Here is a 19,401-nt window from a genome sequence, read left to right as displayed (position 1 = left end):
ACAACAAAAATACAATAAAATAACAATTACATAAATACAACTTGGGGTATAATTTGAAAAAAGAAATCACAATTTATGTCAGGGGTAAAAAAAATAAGTACATAAATTAAAATTACATAGTGCTTCGTAAGTCTTTTTTGTTTTTTTATATTGCTTAACGTTTGTCCATATTGTTTAATTTCTCTTAGAAAATGCTCAAAATTGGGCTTAGCTTTAGCCCATTTTTTCACATGAAAGTGATATTTACCAAGTAAAATAAAAGGTTGTGCCAGAAAAGACATTGCACTTTTATAATCAATGGTATCTTGTACAAAAATAAAGATGAATGGTACTGAAAAGTCACCAAGTTGGCAACACAGCAAGTGACGTCACATCAAGTGCGTACACGCGCAGGTAGGTCTATTCAAATGAGGGGTGCGTCTTGTCTACATGTGATAGTACAATTACCGTTATTTTAGCAATTAAAGCAATAGATCATTCCTGATCAGTTTCCATCATTCTGAATGTTTATCATAAGCAACCCGGTACACGATCATTCTAACGCTGTCATTCCTTTTTGAGGCAAATTGCACCTTACGCAGTTCTTCTGGACCGGGTGGTATGTTCCACTCACAATATAACGTAGCTCAATGATTCAATGGTGTTGTAGGAAGACCAACCTACCACCACCTGAGGAGTGCTGTTAAAGTAGCTAAAATGGGCGAACGACTTCAGCACCCTGATAAACATTTCATGTGTTCATTCGCAAACTGCAAGGCGTCGTTTCCTAAGATGTGGAAGTTGGAAGCGCATTACTGCAAGCACACTGGACTGGTGAGTCATAAGGAAGTTGTTATAACTCTGTGGGGATTTTGACACGAGTGTCTAACGCAAGGTTGCAGCTTCTTTTGTTCGAGTTTTAACCTAAGTAACGATAAGGAATGCTTTTATGCTTTCATTCACGATTTTTAGAAGCCATTTGCATGTGGAAACTGCGACAAGAGCTATAACACCCGTTATCTGCTCACCCGACATCAGCTGAGCCACAGCGGCGAGAAGCCCTACCTGTGAGTAGGCTGTGTCTCAAAACCTCTGCACAGCGTTCACGAGCATCATCCCTGCTGAAAAAAATCCTAATGGTTTCCATCACAAATACCACCTTTTGTATAGTGTGTTTTGGGCTTCATACCAATAAGATTTAAGTGTTGCAGTGGATACTTTCCACCGGATGACGTCCCACCAGTAGACACCATTATAGTTTAAAACCATTACAATTTCTATTGTAATCTAACCACCATTAGGAGTTCTTTTTCAGCAGGGAACATGCCCTTAAATGCTGCAAAGGTAGACATCTCGCTACGGTTTTAGACACAGTTGTCGGTTACTCTTATGCTGCTTCGGTGCACATTTCTGCTGATCACCCGTTTTTAAAACCCGTCAAGGTGTTCGGTCAGCGGATGTTCGGATGCGTTTTCCACGCCTGGAGGCCTGAAGAACCACGTTGCTCATGTTCACGAGCACAATGAGCGGTTTTATGTGGTGAGGCATTTTAAGTGACAAAAGCCTTGTGTTCGTTTTATTTTTTTGTTCAGATATGTTTGATTTTATGTTGCATAAGTGTTGTGATAATGTTTTGTAGTGCAACCATCAAAACTGTGGAAAGGCGTTCGGCAAGAAAAAGCAACTGAAGATTCACACGTGCGAGCACACAAATGAGTTGCCTTTTGAGTAAGTGTTTCCTTAGGATGCCATTGTTTACATTACACTAGGTTTGATACTTTTTTATTACTGTTATTTGGTTGCTCCTACATCCCTGTTCTAACAGATGTGACTTTAAGGACTGTGACAAGAAATTTTCCACCTCTAAAGATTTAAAACTGCATGAGAAGGTGCATAAAGGTAACATGCATGCCTCTCCACAAAATCCATCCTTCTCTTTTAAACCGTAAAAGAGAGATGGAACAATGCATGTTTTTTTTAATTTGACAACTTTTTAAACAATTTAAGGTTACCCATGTGCTGCGGAGCACTGTTATTTCAAAGGGAAAACATGGTCGGAGTATCAAAAGCACAGAAAGGCAGTGCACAGGGGTATGTTCTCCTTACCGATTGGTCATTTTAACGCACTACACAAAGTTTGTTCTTAGTTCTTACTGTCCTTTGATTGCAGAAACTCTTCCATGTGATCAATGCAAGAGGATTTTCCACCATGCTTGGTTTTTGCAGAAGCACAAACAGTGGGTTCACTCGGGTGAACGGCGCATGTTTAAATGCACCAGAGAGGGTTGTCAGGAAGCCTACACCACAAACTTCAACCTTCAGAACCACATTCTGGCCTTCCATGAGAAAAGGCGTGATTTCATTTGCCCTTTTGCAGGCTGCGGTAAAGCTTTTGCCATGGAGGTTAGTTTTCAGATATTAAGGTTTTAAACTATATTTTAAAATCCTAAACCGCTTCAGGAAAAGGAAATCGTTAAATATAAATGTGGTCATTCCTGCTCAAAGGAAAGCCTGAGAAGGCATTCTGTGGTCCATAATGCTCAGAAGACAAAACTCCAGGTAAATGTATTTGATGTACTAGGGAATGTGTATTTAAACCATTGAAGATGTTTATCTGGGTCTTATCTTTTTGCAGAAGCCCAAAACTAAGCAGAACAAGACTCGATCAAAGTTTAATACATCAGATGCTGCGAAACTGTGTAAGGCTGTGCAAAACGTCTCATTGAACGAGGCTGTATGATTGAAGAGGCCACGGGTCTTTTGAAAACTTCATTTAAATAAAGTTTCATGTTTTGTTCTGTTTATAGACCTAGTACTTTCAGTTGAAGTCACTTCATTTAAATAAATTATCACTGTGGCAACTCTTTTGTTTTGTGGTCAATAAAGGTGGAGAAAATAACCCTCTGTGGTTGTTCGTTTAAAAAAAGCGGTTTGGTTGAACAAGCAGAGCTTTTACCCCAAACTCATGCCTCGATTGAGCCCATGTTGCCTCTCCCTTTTTAAACTACTTGTGTTTACATTTAAGATCCATAAAACAAATTCACATTTCCCCTTTTCTAGGACAAATAAAAACTTTAAACATTACTACCGTAAAAATGCAAGATCAAATATCTGTATGGGGAGATTTACATTATTAATGTACATGATAAATTGAGGCTCATCTCTCATGTCCTCATTGGGAAAGATTTATTAAACCGCTGTGCACATTCATTCACTCATTCATACTTCCGCACACGCAAATTTTTTTAGTCTAGTCTCTTTTGCTCATACATTCACAAACATAGATCACATTTAGAGATATTGTGTATATAAAACCTCCGGTGGAGTTGAACGCTGATCGTCATGGTGATGGGAACCCTTGGGCTGCTCTCCAGAGGGGGTGTGGCCTCATGGGCGTGGCAGGTTTTATAAGGCCTGATTTATTCAGCATCAAGTAAAAGCATTCAATTTCTGATACTTGGGCTTGAAATGATGGTGCCTCCGTGGCAGAAAATCGAACACAGGTATGAGTGCTGTCTGAGATGAGGCGTGGTGCCCACTTGGGGTTATATTAGACTTCCTGGCCAGGACACAACAGTGAGTGCCACCCTGCTCCGCTGTTCCTTCAGCATGGGCACCAGGGCGGAATGACTCATGCCAGCCGTGGACAGACTGTTAACAGCCACTATCATGTCACCACACCTGGGGGAAATAAAATCACATTGACAATGCTGTATCATTACTGTTTCAGTGACACAGAATAACAATAATTCAACAATCGTGAGCGGTGGCATCATCAAAAATATTGAGATTTATTATTGAATGAATCACACTTTTTTTTATTTTAAGTATAGCTGTCAAAAGACGATGATTCACTCGTTCGTAGTATTTAGTTTGACCTTCTGACGTTGACATTAATGATGTGCATTTTCTGTTGCTTCATTTGTGAGCTCTTTTCACATTTGTTCAAAAAAAGTTGAAATGGTACGTCAGAAAATACTGATAGCAGGGGATGGAGTTTATAAGTAATAATGAAAGTTCTCTATATATACAAGTGAAGCATTTGATTATATTGTTTTGATTTCTTTAGAATTACTTTAGACGGCCATCATAGTAAGCGGGTGTTCCAAGGACGATGGTTTTGATGAAGAATGCCTGGTTGCTGTGGTTCTCCTCATAACCTCCAACAATGCTGAACCCCCAGCTGCCAGGGTGACTTCTGCGGAGGACAATCTCATGGCTGCCATGCAGGTAGCTGTATCAGAGATGCAAAGAAAGAACAACTCAGAGCGATTTCTATAACATTGTGGTCCCTAGATATAGCCGTATCTATTGGATTAATGGATAACTGTGGAAATGTATACTTTAATGAATTTTGGAGGTGATATACTGAAAGGGTGGACTGGAATGGTTAAGGGAGGACAGAGTAAAACAGAAAAGATAAGGATGGACCCAATGACCTCTGATATCAGACTGAGACTAAACTAAAATGGGGTAGGAGCAAGTTATCTCCACCTTTACGCTCAAATAATAATCTGCAGCTGTTGATGTTTACATCACGACCGAGCCATAATCCTCTCGTGGGCTGCATAAAGCTGCTGATGCAAAACACAGAAACTGGACATTTTCCACATCAAAGTATTTCAAATAGCTTCATTTTGTCCTTTCAAACTGATTCATTTGGGATTTGGATGAAAAAGTAGGTGAACCTAAACCTGTAGTAATGGCCAAGTTGCCTGGACTATTTTCGTTTTTTTGGATCAGTGCTCGGCAAGGTGAGGGAGATATTTATAAGCATCCCAGCGGGGCTCCAAGAGAGTCCCAAAAAAACTCATTTGGACTAAAATGATATTCTGTTTGAGACCTCTACTAGCAAAGCGTCACTGGTTTCATTCATCAAATGATGTCCCATATAGCTCGGCCTCACAAAAGACTGTACTCTTACCTAGGGAGTCCAAGCCACATGACCCAAGATGGCGACCAACTTGTGTCATAGTCATTTTCATGTGGTGGGAGAAGTTCTTCCTCCGGGCCCGGTTCTTCCACAGTGCTGACCTCTAGTGCCTTCAACTGGACTGAACAGGAAGCGGCGCTGGACTTCAAAGTGCCCACTGCCTCACCGTGGCTCAGGTAGGTCAAGTCCTGACTGTTAATACTCAACAGCACATCCCCTGGGCAATGACAGACAGAAAGGGCGCTTAGACTCCAGGCGGGCACAGAGGGAGCACATATGCTGAAAGCCCCATGGAGGTTTCAGTTCAGTGCACATCATCATTACAGACCCGAGCCAGAAAGTGTCTACCTTGAAAACAACCTTTGGAGTTTGGTTTTTGGGCTTTTTTACTGCCTCTTAATTAGACAGACACAAAAAGTAGATAGAGAATGTAAAATAAATATCAGGAATGTGAAAACTAGGAACTAAATTCTTCCTTTTATTTATTCACCCTCATTTTATTCAAAACCTGTATATGACTCTTTCTTTTATGAAAGATAATTTGACAAATGTCTTGTTTTTCTGTGTTCGTACAATGGAAATCAATGGGAGCCAATGTTGTTTGGTTTCATGAACATGAACAGTAAGACCTAGAAAGTAACTCCATGTTGACACTAGGAGTAAGGCCCAATTCTATCTTCTACCCCTTCGCCTACCTCTCGCCCCTTCCCCTTGCAACAAAGTGGCAAGGGGAAGGGTTACAAATTTTCCGCTAAGAAATGGGACACCACTACTACACTGTTATACGTCATCATACGTCGTTGCTAGCTCCTAACGATACAAACACAAGATTGAATGTAACATACATAAAATGAAACATTGCCATAAAAAAACCTTATTAATGGCAAAAATTACTTACATTTATGGGTCTGCTTACTCGAGTGAGCAGCCATGTTGGAAATTTCTCTTAGCCCTTCGTTTGAAGTGAGGTCCTGAAAAATCTTCGTTTGAATAGCTATCTGGCCCTTACCCCTTAGCCCTACCCCTCCAACCAAAAGAGAATTGAGACACCCCTACCCCTTCACGTGAACGCGCCAAACGGAGGGGTAGGGGAAAGTGTAGGGGTAAGGGGTAGAATTGGGATTGGGCCTAAAAGAGCTTTACATTTACGCATTTGGCAAATACTTTTATCCAAAACTTTATATACACAGAATATACAAGGTAAGTCAGAATATGAATTTATAAATGAACCTACCACGTTTGATTCGTCCATCCCGTGACAAGCAGCCATGGGGCTGGACGCTTGTAACAAAGATAGGCAGCTCTCCGCTCTTGCTGCCCCGCCCTCCCGCCACAGTCATACCCAAAGACTCATGTGGTTCCTTCTTCACAGTGATGTGCTTCTCTTTACAGGTCACACACTGGGAGAGGTCCTACAACACAAGCTTATATTTACACAAGCCAAGCCAAAAATGTATGTGGATAACAAAAAAGGGGAAACTGATCCTGATCCTAACGCTGATCGGCTCTCATTATCCCTACGGGATCAGCAGTTCTCTAACTTCATAATTGATCTCATGATAGATCCAACCAGGAGGTTTCAGGAGTAATTAAGATTGTGGTCTGAACCCATGGAAACCTGGAGGCTACCCAGATGCTTCGGAAATAGGGCTCCCTAATTACGGCACTTCGGTGGATAATACTAAAATAGAATCTGCAACATGCGTAGGCTCTCACGGCCACAGTAATTTGTACTTACTCTCTGGGTGGAAGACCTGGCAAGATGCAGACTCGGAACGGGGCTGGGGGTCGCGGTGGAGGGGAGAGGGGGGACGTGGTCATGGTCATGGCACCAAATGTCCCTGGTCAGAGTGGAGCCGGTGTGCACGGCCATAGTCTGCTTGCTGGAGCGGCTAATCAACAGATTGACTCTTTCTCCACTAGCCTGAAAGATGACAGTAGGCAGTCTGTAAGACTTACAGTATAAATACCTAATACTCTTAGGCTCTATGGGGGCTCTGTATTTTACAATGACAGTCTGCTATCTGCCGGAGCTATTCTTAATAACGCTTTAGCTGCCCTTTCGTGGGCAACCAGATGGGAAAAAGCAGCTCACGTAGACATAAAGATCCTATCAATCACATTACCCTTTGAGCAGGGCAGCAGTGTCCTAGTGTCCCCAAAAAGGCAAGTACGACAATAGCTGTATGGTTATGGCAATATTTTCATGGGCACATAAATAGTCTAGATTTTTACCAAGAGGCAAGATGCCAAGGTTGCCATGCAGTGGATGTTAGTGGTCTAATAAGCAAATATTTATACACTATCATCAACACCTGTGTTGCCTCTACCTGTATAATCTGAGCTGCTTGCTCAGGTGTGCCGTGTCTCAGGTCATGCTCGTTGACGGTTAACACTCTGTCGTTGCTGCAAAGTCGTCCGTCTTTAGCGGCGAGCCCTCCCTCCAGCAAGTCCAGGATAAACACGCCTGCCTCGTCCGTCCGCCGCACCAGCTTGATCCCCAGCTGCTCCGATGATTCCCGCTTGTTCAGGGTGATGCGTATGCTAGTGGGGCTGCCCTTAGGCGTAGCAGTTGCCACTGGTGGCCTGGCAGAACAGCGGCGCTCCCTCAGAACCGTCAACTGCAGAGTGGCGCAGGGACGAGCCAGCGTGGAGCGAGCAAAGTTATGTGACACGTTACTGATATCTACGTTGTTCACCTGTAAACAAATGGGAAGTGTTGAGAAAATAAATTAGGTTGATGGATTCGCGATTTCAAGATGGCAGTTTGAAGGGTAGCACGTATAATTAAAAAAAATATATATTTTATTTTGAAAGGACAGTGGAGAGGTGACAGGAAAGAGACAGGCGAGCAGGATTGGCAAATGACCGCACTAGACGGGAATGGTACACGGGACTAACGTTATATGTCGGCGCACTAACCACCAGGCGCCGACAGCATGTAGATTATATTTGCCATGTAACAATACATTTTGAAGTATTTATTAATCTATTAATCTTGCAAAAATCAGCAATCCATAACTTTTTTAAAGGTCCAGTGTATTAAATTTAGCGGCATCTAGCGGTGAGGTTGCGAATTGCAACCAACGGCTCACTACACCCTTCCCTTTCGAAACACTACGGTGGCTGACACAGGACTAAGATGTCGTCACGTTTTCACTTCTTTGCCAAAGGAGATAACATATTTACGATACGAGCTCGGTAGAGTAGTTTGTCAGTTTAGGGCTACAGTAGAAACAACATGGTGAATTCTATGCAAGTGGAACCGCGACGTATGTAGATAGAAATAGCTCATTCCAAGGTAATAAAAACATAACGCTTCATTATGCAAGGTCTTTATACACATCTGATGACATAGTTATGTATATTATATTGCATTTCTGTCCACAGAGCCTCCAAAAAGTTAAAAATTAATGGTTAAAAATGAACAAAAATCTGATTTTGTGAAAGTATATAAAATAAATGTTATCCTTACTCTTTTTAAAAATAAAGATACGTACTTAAAGTGATCGTTCACCCAAAAATGAAAATTCTGTCATCATTTACTCACCCTCTTGTCATGTCAAATCTGTATGAGTTTCTTTCTTCGGCACAACACAAAATAATTTATTTAGAAAAATGTTGTGGACCGAACAGCGATGGCAGCCATTCATTTGCATTGGTTTTGTGTCCATACAATAGAAGTCAATGGCTGCCACCGCTGTTTGGTTATCAACATTCTTCAAAATATCTCCTTTTGTGTTCTACAGAAGAAAGAAAGTCATGCAGGTTTGAAATGACAAGATGGTGAGTAAATGATGACAGAATTCTCATTTTTGGTTGAAAGTGATATCTTAAAGTGATCTTAAATCACTTTAAGATAATCTGCAATTTCATGTTTCAAACAGAGATGCTGATAAAGAGGCAAAATATTGCAGCTCTAATGTTCATTTCTACATACACAGATACACCCTTTTGACATTTCAAATGAACATTTATCTAGAAAAAATTGCTGTAAATTGTTGTTTGTTGTTAGTTCATGTTACCCAATGTATTAACTAATGCTATTGAATTAAAGCCTCATTGCACCGCTTGTGTCTGAAGATCATTTACGTAGACCAAATCTATTTGTGGAATGTGGCGAAACATGCACTGTATTAGGGCTGCACGATATTGAGAAAATATGCGGTTTTGTTGTTGAATATTGCAATAACGATATTTCTTGCGATATAACATTTCCTAGAGAAATGCTTTTTTTAATTATTATTTATATATATGTAATTATCATACTGAAATAAACAGGTAATATATATTCTTCTGATGTAACTGACAAAAGACATTAATGTTACATACAGATGGATAAATTAGGGCCATATCATTTTTTGATTACCTAAATTTGTTTTAATATTTCTAAGTTCTGTGTTTTTTCTTTTTTACTATACAATAGTGGTATATTTGTCCACATAAATTACTGTAGTATACTATAGTATTTACTATAGTAAACTGCAGTAAAATTCCTACTATATTGTTTTTGAACTTTACTATAGTATACAGTGTTTATCAATTTACTACAAGGGCACTTCAATTTTCAATAGCAAATACTATAGTTCACTACAGTATTTTTTTTTCTGAATGTTCAATTTAACGGGACTTTTATTTTGACGGGTCTTCGGTAAGACGCTTGTTTGCACATAGCTTCACTCAAACACTAAAACGCTCGTAAAATAAACTCTCAGAGCAACTCTGGAGATGAAGTTCATGTCCTCATACAGAGCAGACGCAGATAAATCCTCGACCATCACTCGTGTTGTATGTTAAACGGTGCACATAATTCACTCAGACACGCAGAACAGCCAGATGACATTTAAATAACAGGATTCCGCGTCCGCGTGGACTCTGTGCGGTGCGCCATTGATTACTGTCACACACAATAAAGCAATAAGCCCCAAGAAGCAGTGGGTTACAGTGCATTTTATAACAGCTACGGGTTTTAGGCACTCCGCTTCGCGTCGTGCCACAACGCCCTTAGCTGTTATAAAATGCACTGTAACCCACTGCTTCTTGGGGCTTATTGCTTTTATAAAACAGTTATTCCATATGCTTAGCAAGGTTTCATAAAATAAAGTAAATAAAATGATATTTAGGCTATGTGGTGCGGTCAGCCGTTATATATTGGGGTATTTTATAACGGCTTAGAACTCCGCTCAGCCAATCAGAATCAAGGACCAGAACTGACCGTTTTATAAACAAGCACAACCACGACAAACACGCAGCTCTGTCTAATGCACGTATTCTTATTATTCTACATATACTATGTCGCACTATTCTTTTTTTCAAGTTACTTGTCTGGTCGGGCAAGTAAAATTCTCTCTCACTTGCCAATACAAAACATTCACCTGTCCCGGACAAGCGTTAAGAGCGCTGAGCCCTGCAAAATATTGCCATATTTCGGACGTAACGTACCATTCTTTTTAGGCACAAGTTCGTCGCTGTCATTTTCCTCGCTCGTCTCTAGTTACTCCTGCCATATTTATTTTCCGCTCTCTGCTTTGAGCCGCTAGGTTCACCTTTGGGCCCGCGATCTAGCCAATAGTATAATAGCACCCACTTGGCGGGTATAAAGATAGTATACCCCTTCTGATTGGTCCAATTTGGACAATCTAAGCATGCAACACACAAATGATTGACACATGAAACAAATTTAATTTATCGCAACTCTCTGCGATATGGATATCGCATATACTATTATCGAGATAACGATGATTTTCGATATATCGTGCAGCCCTATACTGTATCTATTAAAGCAGATTAAAGCAGCGGCCTTCACCAGAGCTCCTCAGAGATTGATTAAAGGCATCAGAGCTGTTCTGTAAATAGCAGTGAAATGCTTTTTTAAATCAGGACGTTATTTTGGAACGTAGCTGGCAGTACCTGAAGTATTTGGTCGCCGGCCAGCAGCCTTCCATCCCGGGCTATAACACCATCACGGTACACCTCCTGTATGACCACGTTTATCAGCGGCGTCTCGTTTCCCCCAACAATACTTATACCAAGCTCCATGTAAGGGTTTGAACGATGAACCTCAATGGTTGTGATTTCGCCCTCGGGTAGGGATGGAAGTTTCACACAACCTGAGGAACAAACATATTGAACCCAAGGCAAGGTATAGTTTGATATATAAAGGTATAGGTTTAGTTCGGAAGTGGATGTCAGAGTTGTACCTTCTTCCGCAGAGAGAGGAAGAGTTTCAACAAAGTCCCACCCCGAAGAGGCGGAACTACCAGTGCGGAGAAGATGGATGCAGGGGTTGCTAAGTGGGCGCTTCACGCGTGGAGGAGCGCATTCAAGACCATGGACACCTTTGAAAGAAAGAATAACCAAGAAAGGTCCATTTTCAGCACTAGCTATGGTCCAAAATTAGGATGCTGTTTTGTAGGCAGTAGGTTACAGCAAGAGGGTACTTACTGTCTTCTTCAGTGCTCTCTTCAAAAGCAGGGTTGTCTACACCAGGCTCTTCTGTCCATGTGGGAACATTGTTGCATGCGTTTGATCCAGCAGGTGGTGATGGAGTACTTTCCTTTATCTCAGTTTGGGGGGATTTGGGTGGGTTGGTCGCCATAACCTTGTCCTCGCTTGCTTCCATCTGTGTCTGTTCCAGCTTTGTTCGCTGACTCTGTGTTCCAGGACACCTACATCCACATACAGTAGACACAAACACGCATAAACACAGTGACTTCAAAACATATCAGGGAAGTAAGGTACACATGGACGTCTTGGTAATAATAAATGGAAATCTAGAAAAAAACAGACATCAAATTGATTTACTTTTTTACAGAACAATCTAAGTTTGCTCTTTATTTTTTGCCTTTGACATTATTTGGGAGGATTTCAACATTTTACTTTACAAAACTTGACTGTCCTACAATTAATGGCACTCGTTAATTACTTTACGCCCCAATGGGGACAAATACCTGTAGGACAATATTACACGCTGAGGTCTCACAGTTTAATGCAAAAGCATCAGAGTGTCAACACAGTTAAGAGAAGATAGCTAATGCTGGCAATGACTCTTAGCCTTCCCTTTGGAAGGTGTTTAAGCTTCGGTAAAGTTTATCTTCCTGTGGACTTCAGTGTCCTTTAATGACGACATAAATAAAACATTCTTGCAACAATAATACGATCATCTATGGAGAGAACAAATGATCTGACAAAACTCTGCAAACTTTTGTTCATTTTTAGAAAAACTAATAATTTGTTCTGTCTGTTTTGTGTTTGTGAACTAACACTACCTTGAACTACTCAACAGACATTTGGCTTCAGACACCAGACTTGACACCAAACCCTTAGCAGGCCAAGACTTTGAATTCATCCAAAGGCACCACCATCAAGCCAATCTTTAACAATGAAATTAATCTCAAAATCTATATCAATCTTCAAAAAACATACAGCAGTCTTGCCAACTCTTTAAAAATACAATGCTGGACTCACCATAGTTCTGGATTCCCCTTGGCGGTCTCGCAGAAGAAATGGTTAAACAGATTTCTAGAGTTGAAGTTTCCTAGCATGGCTGCAGGGAATATGAAACTGCTGCTGGTCAACTCATGACACGGGGTTGACTAATCTCTCATCACATGACAAAGGGGCAAATAATCCCCAGATGGGATGTCAGATCAACCCCAGCAGGCAATAAAGTGACTCTGGAGTAACTGGAGCCTTGTCTGCGGCGCATCACCACTACTTCCACCGAGTCTATGATATTATGCTTCTGCAGGTATGAGGTTATGCTCAAGCTGGTTTATTAAAATGCGTTCTGCATGTTGGCGTTTCATGGGGTAAAATGGATGCAACTTCTTATGAAGAACCAGTCAGTATATTTAAAATGGTTTGCATTGAATCTTTGAAAGATAGCACCTATACTATGGCACCTATCATGTTCCTAACCATTACTTCAAATAAACAAACTATGGTTTGATGACTCCTTTCTTTCTGATCTTGTCTGCATCTTTGTATAGGCGTGAGTATTTACCTGTGTTTGAGATGTGCCTCCAGGTCACAGCGAGGCATGCTGAGCGAACAGCTGGACGTGAGCGGGCAGGTGACAGACAACTTATCCAGTAGCTTGTGCACCAAAATGCTTGAACGCCGGCAGACCTGCAGCTGCAGATGCGCGCGGTCCAGCGGACAAAAGTCCCGTTCCTGCAGGAAGCTGCGTAGACAGCGAGCACAAAAGGTGTGGCCGCATGGTGTATCCAGGGGCTGAACTAAAGGTTGAAGGCAAATGTGGCACACCAAGTCATCGTCCACCTCCAATCGATAGTTATAAAGGTGATTCTCCCAGGTGCGGTGGATCTGGCCGCATTCTGAGCAAAGGGCCTCCAGAAGAGCATCGCTCACCTTTCCTGGATCCACTCCATCACCCAAACTGCCCATTGCACACAGCACTCTGCTTTGGCCACACGCTCAGTTGCTTGGATACGGGGGCGTCCGCCCCATGGGCGTCAGAGGCTGCGCGACTCCAGCAGGGGACGGCCACCCCCTGGTGACATCACTCTGGAGGGTCGCAAAAAAAGGAGTTATTATTCTGAATGAGAGAAAGTGTTTTTGTGCGTCGTGTGTTGTGAGGATGAGATTATGTTGCAAAGCAGTGTGGGTTTACTCCTGCACATTAATCTGACAGTGTAATCTCCTGCTCTCTCGCCCGGAGCAATCTTTCAATCCCGCAGAGAGAGAATTATCTAGGATTGAGGCGGAGAGTGTGGAATCAAGAGGTTTAGATGCGGAAGTGAGAAAAGAAGGAGCAAGAAAAGAAGACATAAAATAAATATATTATAAATTAAGAAAACGAACAGATTTGTCCATTAAAGGGATAGTTAACCCAAAAACATTTAGTCAGCATTTATGGTATGTTCATACATTTTTCTCCACTGAATCCCACGTGCGCTGTTTAAATATGGAAAGAAATGTAAATTTGGCCCACTGTGATCAACTACAAGGCGCATGGAAACCTCAGGCAATCCATCTTATGAACACTTGACATTAAACGCGGAACACACAACTCTATTTTACATTATTTATTCACCAAATTTGCACATATCAGACCTGTACATACATAATTGTCTATATTGTATATTGTGTTTTTGCTGTTTTTTACATTGCCTATTTCTATATTATTGTATATTATTATTATTATTATTTTTGTCATCTGTGTTCTGTCCTGTTGCTGTCTTTCTGTTGCACTGTGGAGCTTCTGTCACTATAACAAATTCCTGGTATGTGGAAACATACTTGGCCAATAAAGCTCATTCTATTCTATTCTCATTCTATTATGAGTGAATTTCTGTTTATCACACAAAGCTGGTTGGATGGATGCAGAACACTTGGATTATAGAAAGTGGATTACTTTTATGGATACTATTCACGTTCAATGTATGGAAAAAGCAGCCTTCTAAAATCCTTTAATAGCCCCTTATTAAAGAAATCAGAGTGAAGGGGCGAACACAAACTACACAATACAAAACAATTATATTTAAAAACACATCTGAAGGCCGAGATTTAGTCTTTAAGACAGACTCCGCATTTATGATTGGCCTTTTGAGGCCACCAATCAGCAGTATCCAGCAGCTGTGCATCCATGACCAGCTCCACGCTTGGACCGAAGAGTGAAAGTCTGTCGACAGCATCTCCGTGACTACCTGCCACTGTTTTTATCTTGCAGCTGGACATGAATAAGTCATGAAGACACAAGGCTCCTCTGTTCCCACTACAAAGCCCTGTCAACATCTCATCAGACACACATACTCACGCTCGCTGCCAGTGTGCAATGTCCAGTACACTGTAAATGTCCCAGTGCGGTTGGCTTTTTATCACGATGTCTGTACTTAGACCTCAGCCTGCTTCATGGTATGATGTGGAAGTACATTACATAAGGCTGAAGAATGGCTTTTGGTCAGCTGCCAGGAGAAATTCTGTTGGTTAACTCTATTCTCTGACGACTTTTAATCGCAAGGGAGTGTTGTTTAGATATTGACTGCAATGGCCACTCATTTGTATCCTTGTATCTCTAGCAGCTTGTGTCAGTCGTCTGTTTCTACTTGCAAAATGGCACATACGCGCGTGCTGGCAGATGAAGAATTAAATGTTTGTTCCGCTAAATGTTTGCTCAACTGAATGGCCGTCGTTGACATAACATTTAAGAAAAACAATACAATATATGTTTGATGTTTTAACGTGCACGTTTTTTTAACAAGCGCGTCATTGAATGTCATATGTGCACATATAAAGTAACGTTATTTACTGAGGAAACGGCTTTCAATAGGCAATGACATGTTTTTATTCTGCAGCCCTGATTTATCTAACCACCATTTTTGATACCCATCACGCGTTCGTTTGCCAAATCGATGCCCTGACCTTATTTTTGCAGAAAGGTTGTAGATGCACGAACAGGTAGGAAACAAACAAAAATAAATGAACGGAGGGAGTGAGCGTCGGTGGAGAAATAACGGCGCGTTCTCTATTGAATCAAAATTTCTGTGGATGCCACCTGCATGAATTGTGTCGTTAATAAGGCGCATCGCGTCCCGATGTATAACATACATAAATATCGATATCTCATTATTTCTGGAACGGAGCGGCTCGCTGTAATTTTTCCTGCACAACTAACGTTATGACATCGCCTGCAAGACGGACCACAATGACATCCATAATATACATGTAGTAATTTATGTATAATAATTTTAATGTGAGTATATGAATTAAATTACCTATTCGTGCTCCCCTTGGATGGTGTGAACTCTGGCCCCTTGAGGGGAGAATCATTGAGCTCAATCACATTCACCGCAGCTTGCCCGAGCCGCATCCGCACGTCAAAAAACCCCCGTATCTTTCTTGGATGAAGGACCGCCCCTGTTCCGTCGCGCAGACACGTGGGCGGGCGTTCGCACCGTCAATCAAAAAACGGTGCCCATTCAGGCGCCTGATTAAAATGCGGTCGTAATACATAACCTCAACCAAACGTGGGAAATAAAATGAAGTAATTGTAAAATCGAACAGTTCACTTGAACTGTTCAAGATATGATCGTGTAGGCAACAGATATTACGTTATATTTTTTTCTACGCCTGCAATTCAGACGAGGAGTGAGATGGTCACGCGGGGTCCTCTTTTGGGTCTTCCAATATAAAAAACAACAGAGAGCAAACTTTTCTGAGATGATTTATAATTGAAAGTTAAATAATGGATGACAATGAACTGGAGAGGTATGAAATAAAATATTGCCCAATTTTGCAGTTAATTTTATTTGACGGTTTAAATTGACGCGTATGTTAAAGTGGATAAATGTGTAGCTAACGTTACATACATCGGGTTTATTTAAATACGTGTCATTGGCAGGTTGGTGTTAATGTTAACACCGATACAAAATGTTAATACAAACATAATTGTGTATATACCGACTGAGTCTGGTCCCTGCTGAACTTCAGTTATTGACAGTGAAGTCCTACGTGCCTCTCTCTCGCGCACACATAAGTTACCTTTGATGCCTCACATGTCCGTTGTTTCCATTTTCTCACAATGTTAATATCGTTCATTCGTACAGGAAGGCGGTGGAGGAACTCCTTAAAGAAGCTAATAGAGGAAAACTCCGTGCAGAGACGATGGGTCCTGCTGGGTGGTAAGTGATTACACTTCAATTCTAAAGTACAAATGCAATCATTTCTAAACTACTTGAACTTCAGTTTTTGCCTGACATTCCACAAGTTCGTTACCACAAATAAAGGGCAATGTTTCTTATGCATAATGAACTCTTAATGTCCTAATGTATCTTGCACATAAATGCTAGTAAAATTGTTGTGCTGTAGGATGAAATGTCCACTGGGAAGTACCAACAAGCGTTTTCTGTTGAACACCCTGGGGTCCTCTGCTGTGACGCCTCAGTCAAGAAACCAGGGAGCTTCTGACAGAGGAGGAAAGGAACATGGATACATAACTTGTGAGAAACATCGCAACAAAGACTGTGAGGAGTGCAGTCACAGAAGAGATAATTCACACAGAAGACGCCACTTAAATTCTCATTCTAGCTCCTCAAAACATCAATCCTCCTCACGCAACGATTCCACACCCAGAGACCACTCCCCCTACCTCTCCAGAAAGTCAAATAGGACTCGATCTCGCTCACCCGTCAGAGACAAAAAATACAGTGACCGGAGGAAAAAATGATGTGGCAGTTATTAGAAAGTGTACTTTTTGTCCACGAAGGTGATTTCTGCAGTCTAAAATGGTATTTGAGATTGAAAATATCTGATAGACTTATGGTTTTATAGTGACAACTGACAAGTGCCGCGGAATTGCCTGGGATGTACAGGATGTAGATTTTATTTAATAGGCAATATTTTGTTTCAAGAAATGCAGTTTGACTTCCGGAATGAGTATACACAAATACTTGACCAGCAATAAACACACTGCTAATCACCATGTAATCTGAAGTGTTCTCTATTATAGTATAGTTTACCATTGAAGATGCTCTTTTAACAATAACCTACCTATTAAAAATATGTTTGGTCAAATAAAGACAAGAGCGTCGGTGGACTGTGTTTCTGCCATACTTTATTTCTTCAGGTCGTGCTGTCTTCATATCAGAATACATGATTTATTGCGCCATGTGTTTTCCCCTCAATGAGCGACTTGGATTTAAGCTTAAATGTCATTATCATTCCTTTGTCGTTACTTGTGGTTTGACATGTTTGCTTATTCTTTGCTGTCGCGACTGAGCAAGCATATATTATCGCCATGAATTATGTATGTTCGTCTCTTTAGCTGGATCTTGTTGTCGGGAACAACAATACTAATTTTCTTGGTTTAAGTCAAAATCTTTAACTGAACTGAACTTTATTTATATAGCGCTGTTTACTATTTTCATTGTTACAAGGCAGCTGTACATGAGACATATTGACTATAAGTAAAACAATTAAAGTTATACCTGTAAAAACAAGAAAAAGGTGAAAACACAGAAGACAGACATACCCACATTCAAAACACTCCACACACACAATATGCACACGTACTAACACACATAGACATAGACACGCACGCACAGTGAAAGCACACATTTAAGATAAAGGAGAGAGAAGCACAGGTCAAATATTATAAAATTCCTATATGCAATATTAATTATGTAAAACTTTAAAATTCTAAAGCAGCCCCCCTGGCCAGGCAAATAATGCAAAACAGTATGCAAACGGTTTAAGTCCATTTCAGTCTTGTGTTAAAAATGTTCAAATCTGCAGGCGTTACCTTTTGGGCTGTTTTATGAGAAAAGGCATTAAAAATAATAAGTCATTAGGAACCTAAAAAAAATCCTAAATATTTTTTTGCCGGAATTAGTGGTTCCTTAAATACTTTATAAACTTTCGCGGAAAAAGGTGCCATGCATACAGAAATGGTTCTTTAAGAAGTGCCATGTGCTGTAGCTACTTGTTTTATTTTATGCATTTGTACTAAACCATTACTACTAGAAGTGCTGAACTTCCATTATCAAATCTTACCTTTACGTTTATGACTACGCATTTCTCCTACTCAAACATACAAGTGGCTTCAGAACCCTTTTGCGTGTCCACTAACAGGTTTATTGCATTTTATCTAAAGTCTCAAAACGGATTTTAATTGCTTGTCCATTTTATGTACCAGTACTTTAAGTTGTGTATTTCCTCTCTTTCATGGTTAAGATAGACTATATATCCCTTTACACCATTAATCCTCTTAGAAACTACCCTGGATATGCTTCCAAATTGCGTCGTTTCAATCACGCTTCATAAAACCTTTTGTACTCTTGCAAAATCATGGACACAATCACGGATAACGGTTTCCTTCCCTTTTCAAACGAAAGTCGTATATAAACACCATTAAGCGTCGTTGCAAGGCCTGATTTGTGAGAAATGGATTTGCCTCAACTTTATGATGGCGCATGAGAGCCCCATTAAGATATGAGATAAAGTGCCATTATTGTCATGAGAGGTCCATGGAAACAACATTGTCGTATGGTCTCGAATTATGATTGCATTAATTTATACATTGTCGTTCTTATTTTAATATAATTTGTTTAACTATTAAAGTTTTCCGTGCATTCTCGCTGTTTTATATCTAGTTTAAACGCTCCAAAAAGGTGACCGCTTGGTGCGCACACATCTTAAACTAATTGAGTTCTGTCTCACTCTCCATGCTAATTCGTTTACACCGAACAGCTCGTTTTTATTTAACCACGAGGGCTTTAGTGTAATGAACCGAGAGCGGGCGTGTTTAATGGTGTGTAAACCTGTTAGAGCGAAAGGCATGGCGAAATGTCACAGTATGTTTGTGCACTTTTGGTCACTTTCACTGGTGTCCAAGGATTCCACAATAAGAACGGCTGTGTCTCCTGCACATTTGTTAAAATGCTCATCTTTTATGTTGGCTTGAGAATTTAATCCTGTCACTTCTCCATCAAACGCTGATCGATTTGAGCTCCTAGGCTATATAGCAA

General features: G+C 40.7%; 3 protein-coding genes across 3 annotated transcripts; 2 read left to right on the top strand and 1 right to left on the bottom strand.

Moving 5' to 3' along the window:
• Nucleotides 1–50: 50 nt before the first annotated feature.
• Nucleotides 51–3,033, top strand: gtf3ab (general transcription factor IIIA, b). Its single transcript, XM_057322936.1, has 9 exons — nt 51–813; nt 952–1,046; nt 1,422–1,518; nt 1,619–1,707; nt 1,805–1,878; nt 1,987–2,070; nt 2,150–2,382; nt 2,485–2,538; nt 2,615–3,033. Exons 1-9 carry the CDS (start codon nt 697–699, stop codon nt 2,717–2,719), a joined length of 948 nt encoding a protein of 315 aa, XP_057178919.1. The 5' UTR covers nt 51–696; the 3' UTR covers nt 2,720–3,033.
• Nucleotides 3,034–3,150: 117 nt separating this feature from the next.
• On the bottom strand, nt 3,151–15,786 carry lnx2a (ligand of numb-protein X 2a). Its single transcript, XM_057322935.1, has 11 exons — nt 15,652–15,786; nt 12,918–13,441; nt 11,357–11,580; nt 11,113–11,250; nt 10,823–11,022; nt 7,243–7,611; nt 6,651–6,836; nt 6,147–6,324; nt 4,904–5,129; nt 4,055–4,213; nt 3,151–3,660 (listed from the first exon to the last, which is right to left on the bottom strand). The coding sequence occupies exons 2-11, from the start codon at nt 13,319–13,321 to the stop codon at nt 3,525–3,527; spliced, it is 2,220 nt and encodes a 739-aa protein (XP_057178918.1). The 5' UTR covers nt 13,322–13,441; nt 15,652–15,786; the 3' UTR covers nt 3,151–3,524.
• A 114-nt stretch (nt 15,787–15,900) lies between these two features.
• si:ch211-140b10.6 (protein POLR1D-like) lies at nt 15,901–17,357 on the top strand. Its single transcript, XM_057322937.1, has 3 exons — nt 15,901–16,144; nt 16,483–16,557; nt 16,745–17,357. The coding sequence occupies exons 1-3, from the start codon at nt 16,122–16,124 to the stop codon at nt 17,100–17,102; spliced, it is 456 nt and encodes a 151-aa protein (XP_057178920.1). The 5' UTR covers nt 15,901–16,121; the 3' UTR covers nt 17,103–17,357.
• The last annotated feature ends 2,044 nt before the right edge of the window (nt 17,358–19,401 follow it).

The sequence above is a fragment of the Triplophysa rosa genome, linkage group LG23, assembly GCF_024868665.1.
Source record: "Triplophysa rosa linkage group LG23, Trosa_1v2, whole genome shotgun sequence".
NCBI classification, from domain to species: Eukaryota; Metazoa; Chordata; class Actinopteri; order Cypriniformes; family Nemacheilidae; genus Triplophysa; species Triplophysa rosa.
This window is presented reverse-complemented; position numbering and strand designations above follow the sequence as displayed.

Excerpts from the sequence above, each read along its gene's own strand:
- gtf3ab (XM_057322936.1), top strand. The coding sequence starts at position 697 with ATGGGCGAACGACTTCAGCACCCTGATAAACATTTCATGTGTTCATTC. Across the intron at positions 814-951 it reads ACTGCAAGCACACTGGACTG|AAGCCATTTGCATGTGGAAA; the intron begins GTGAGTCATAAG and ends CACGATTTTTAG. Across the intron at positions 1,047-1,421 it reads AGCGGCGAGAAGCCCTACCT|GTGTTCGGTCAGCGGATGTT; the intron begins GTGAGTAGGCTG and ends AAACCCGTCAAG.
- lnx2a (XM_057322935.1), bottom strand. The coding sequence starts at position 13,321 with ATGGGCAGTTTGGGTGATGGAGTGGATCCAGGAAAGGTGAGCGATGCT. Across the intron at positions 6,837-7,242 it reads AAGCAGCTCAGATTATACAG|GCTAGTGGAGAAAGAGTCAA; the intron begins GTAGAGGCAACA and ends GTCATCTTTCAG. Across the intron at positions 3,661-4,054 it reads TACTATGATGGCCGTCTAAA|GTGTGGTGACATGATAGTGG; the intron begins GTAATTCTAAAG and ends TATTTCCCCCAG.
- si:ch211-140b10.6 (XM_057322937.1), top strand. The coding sequence starts at position 16,122 with ATGGATGACAATGAACTGGAGAG. Across the intron at positions 16,145-16,482 it reads GATGACAATGAACTGGAGAG|GAAGGCGGTGGAGGAACTCC; the intron begins GTATGAAATAAA and ends TCATTCGTACAG. Across the intron at positions 16,558-16,744 it reads ACGATGGGTCCTGCTGGGTG|GATGAAATGTCCACTGGGAA; the intron begins GTAAGTGATTAC and ends GTTGTGCTGTAG.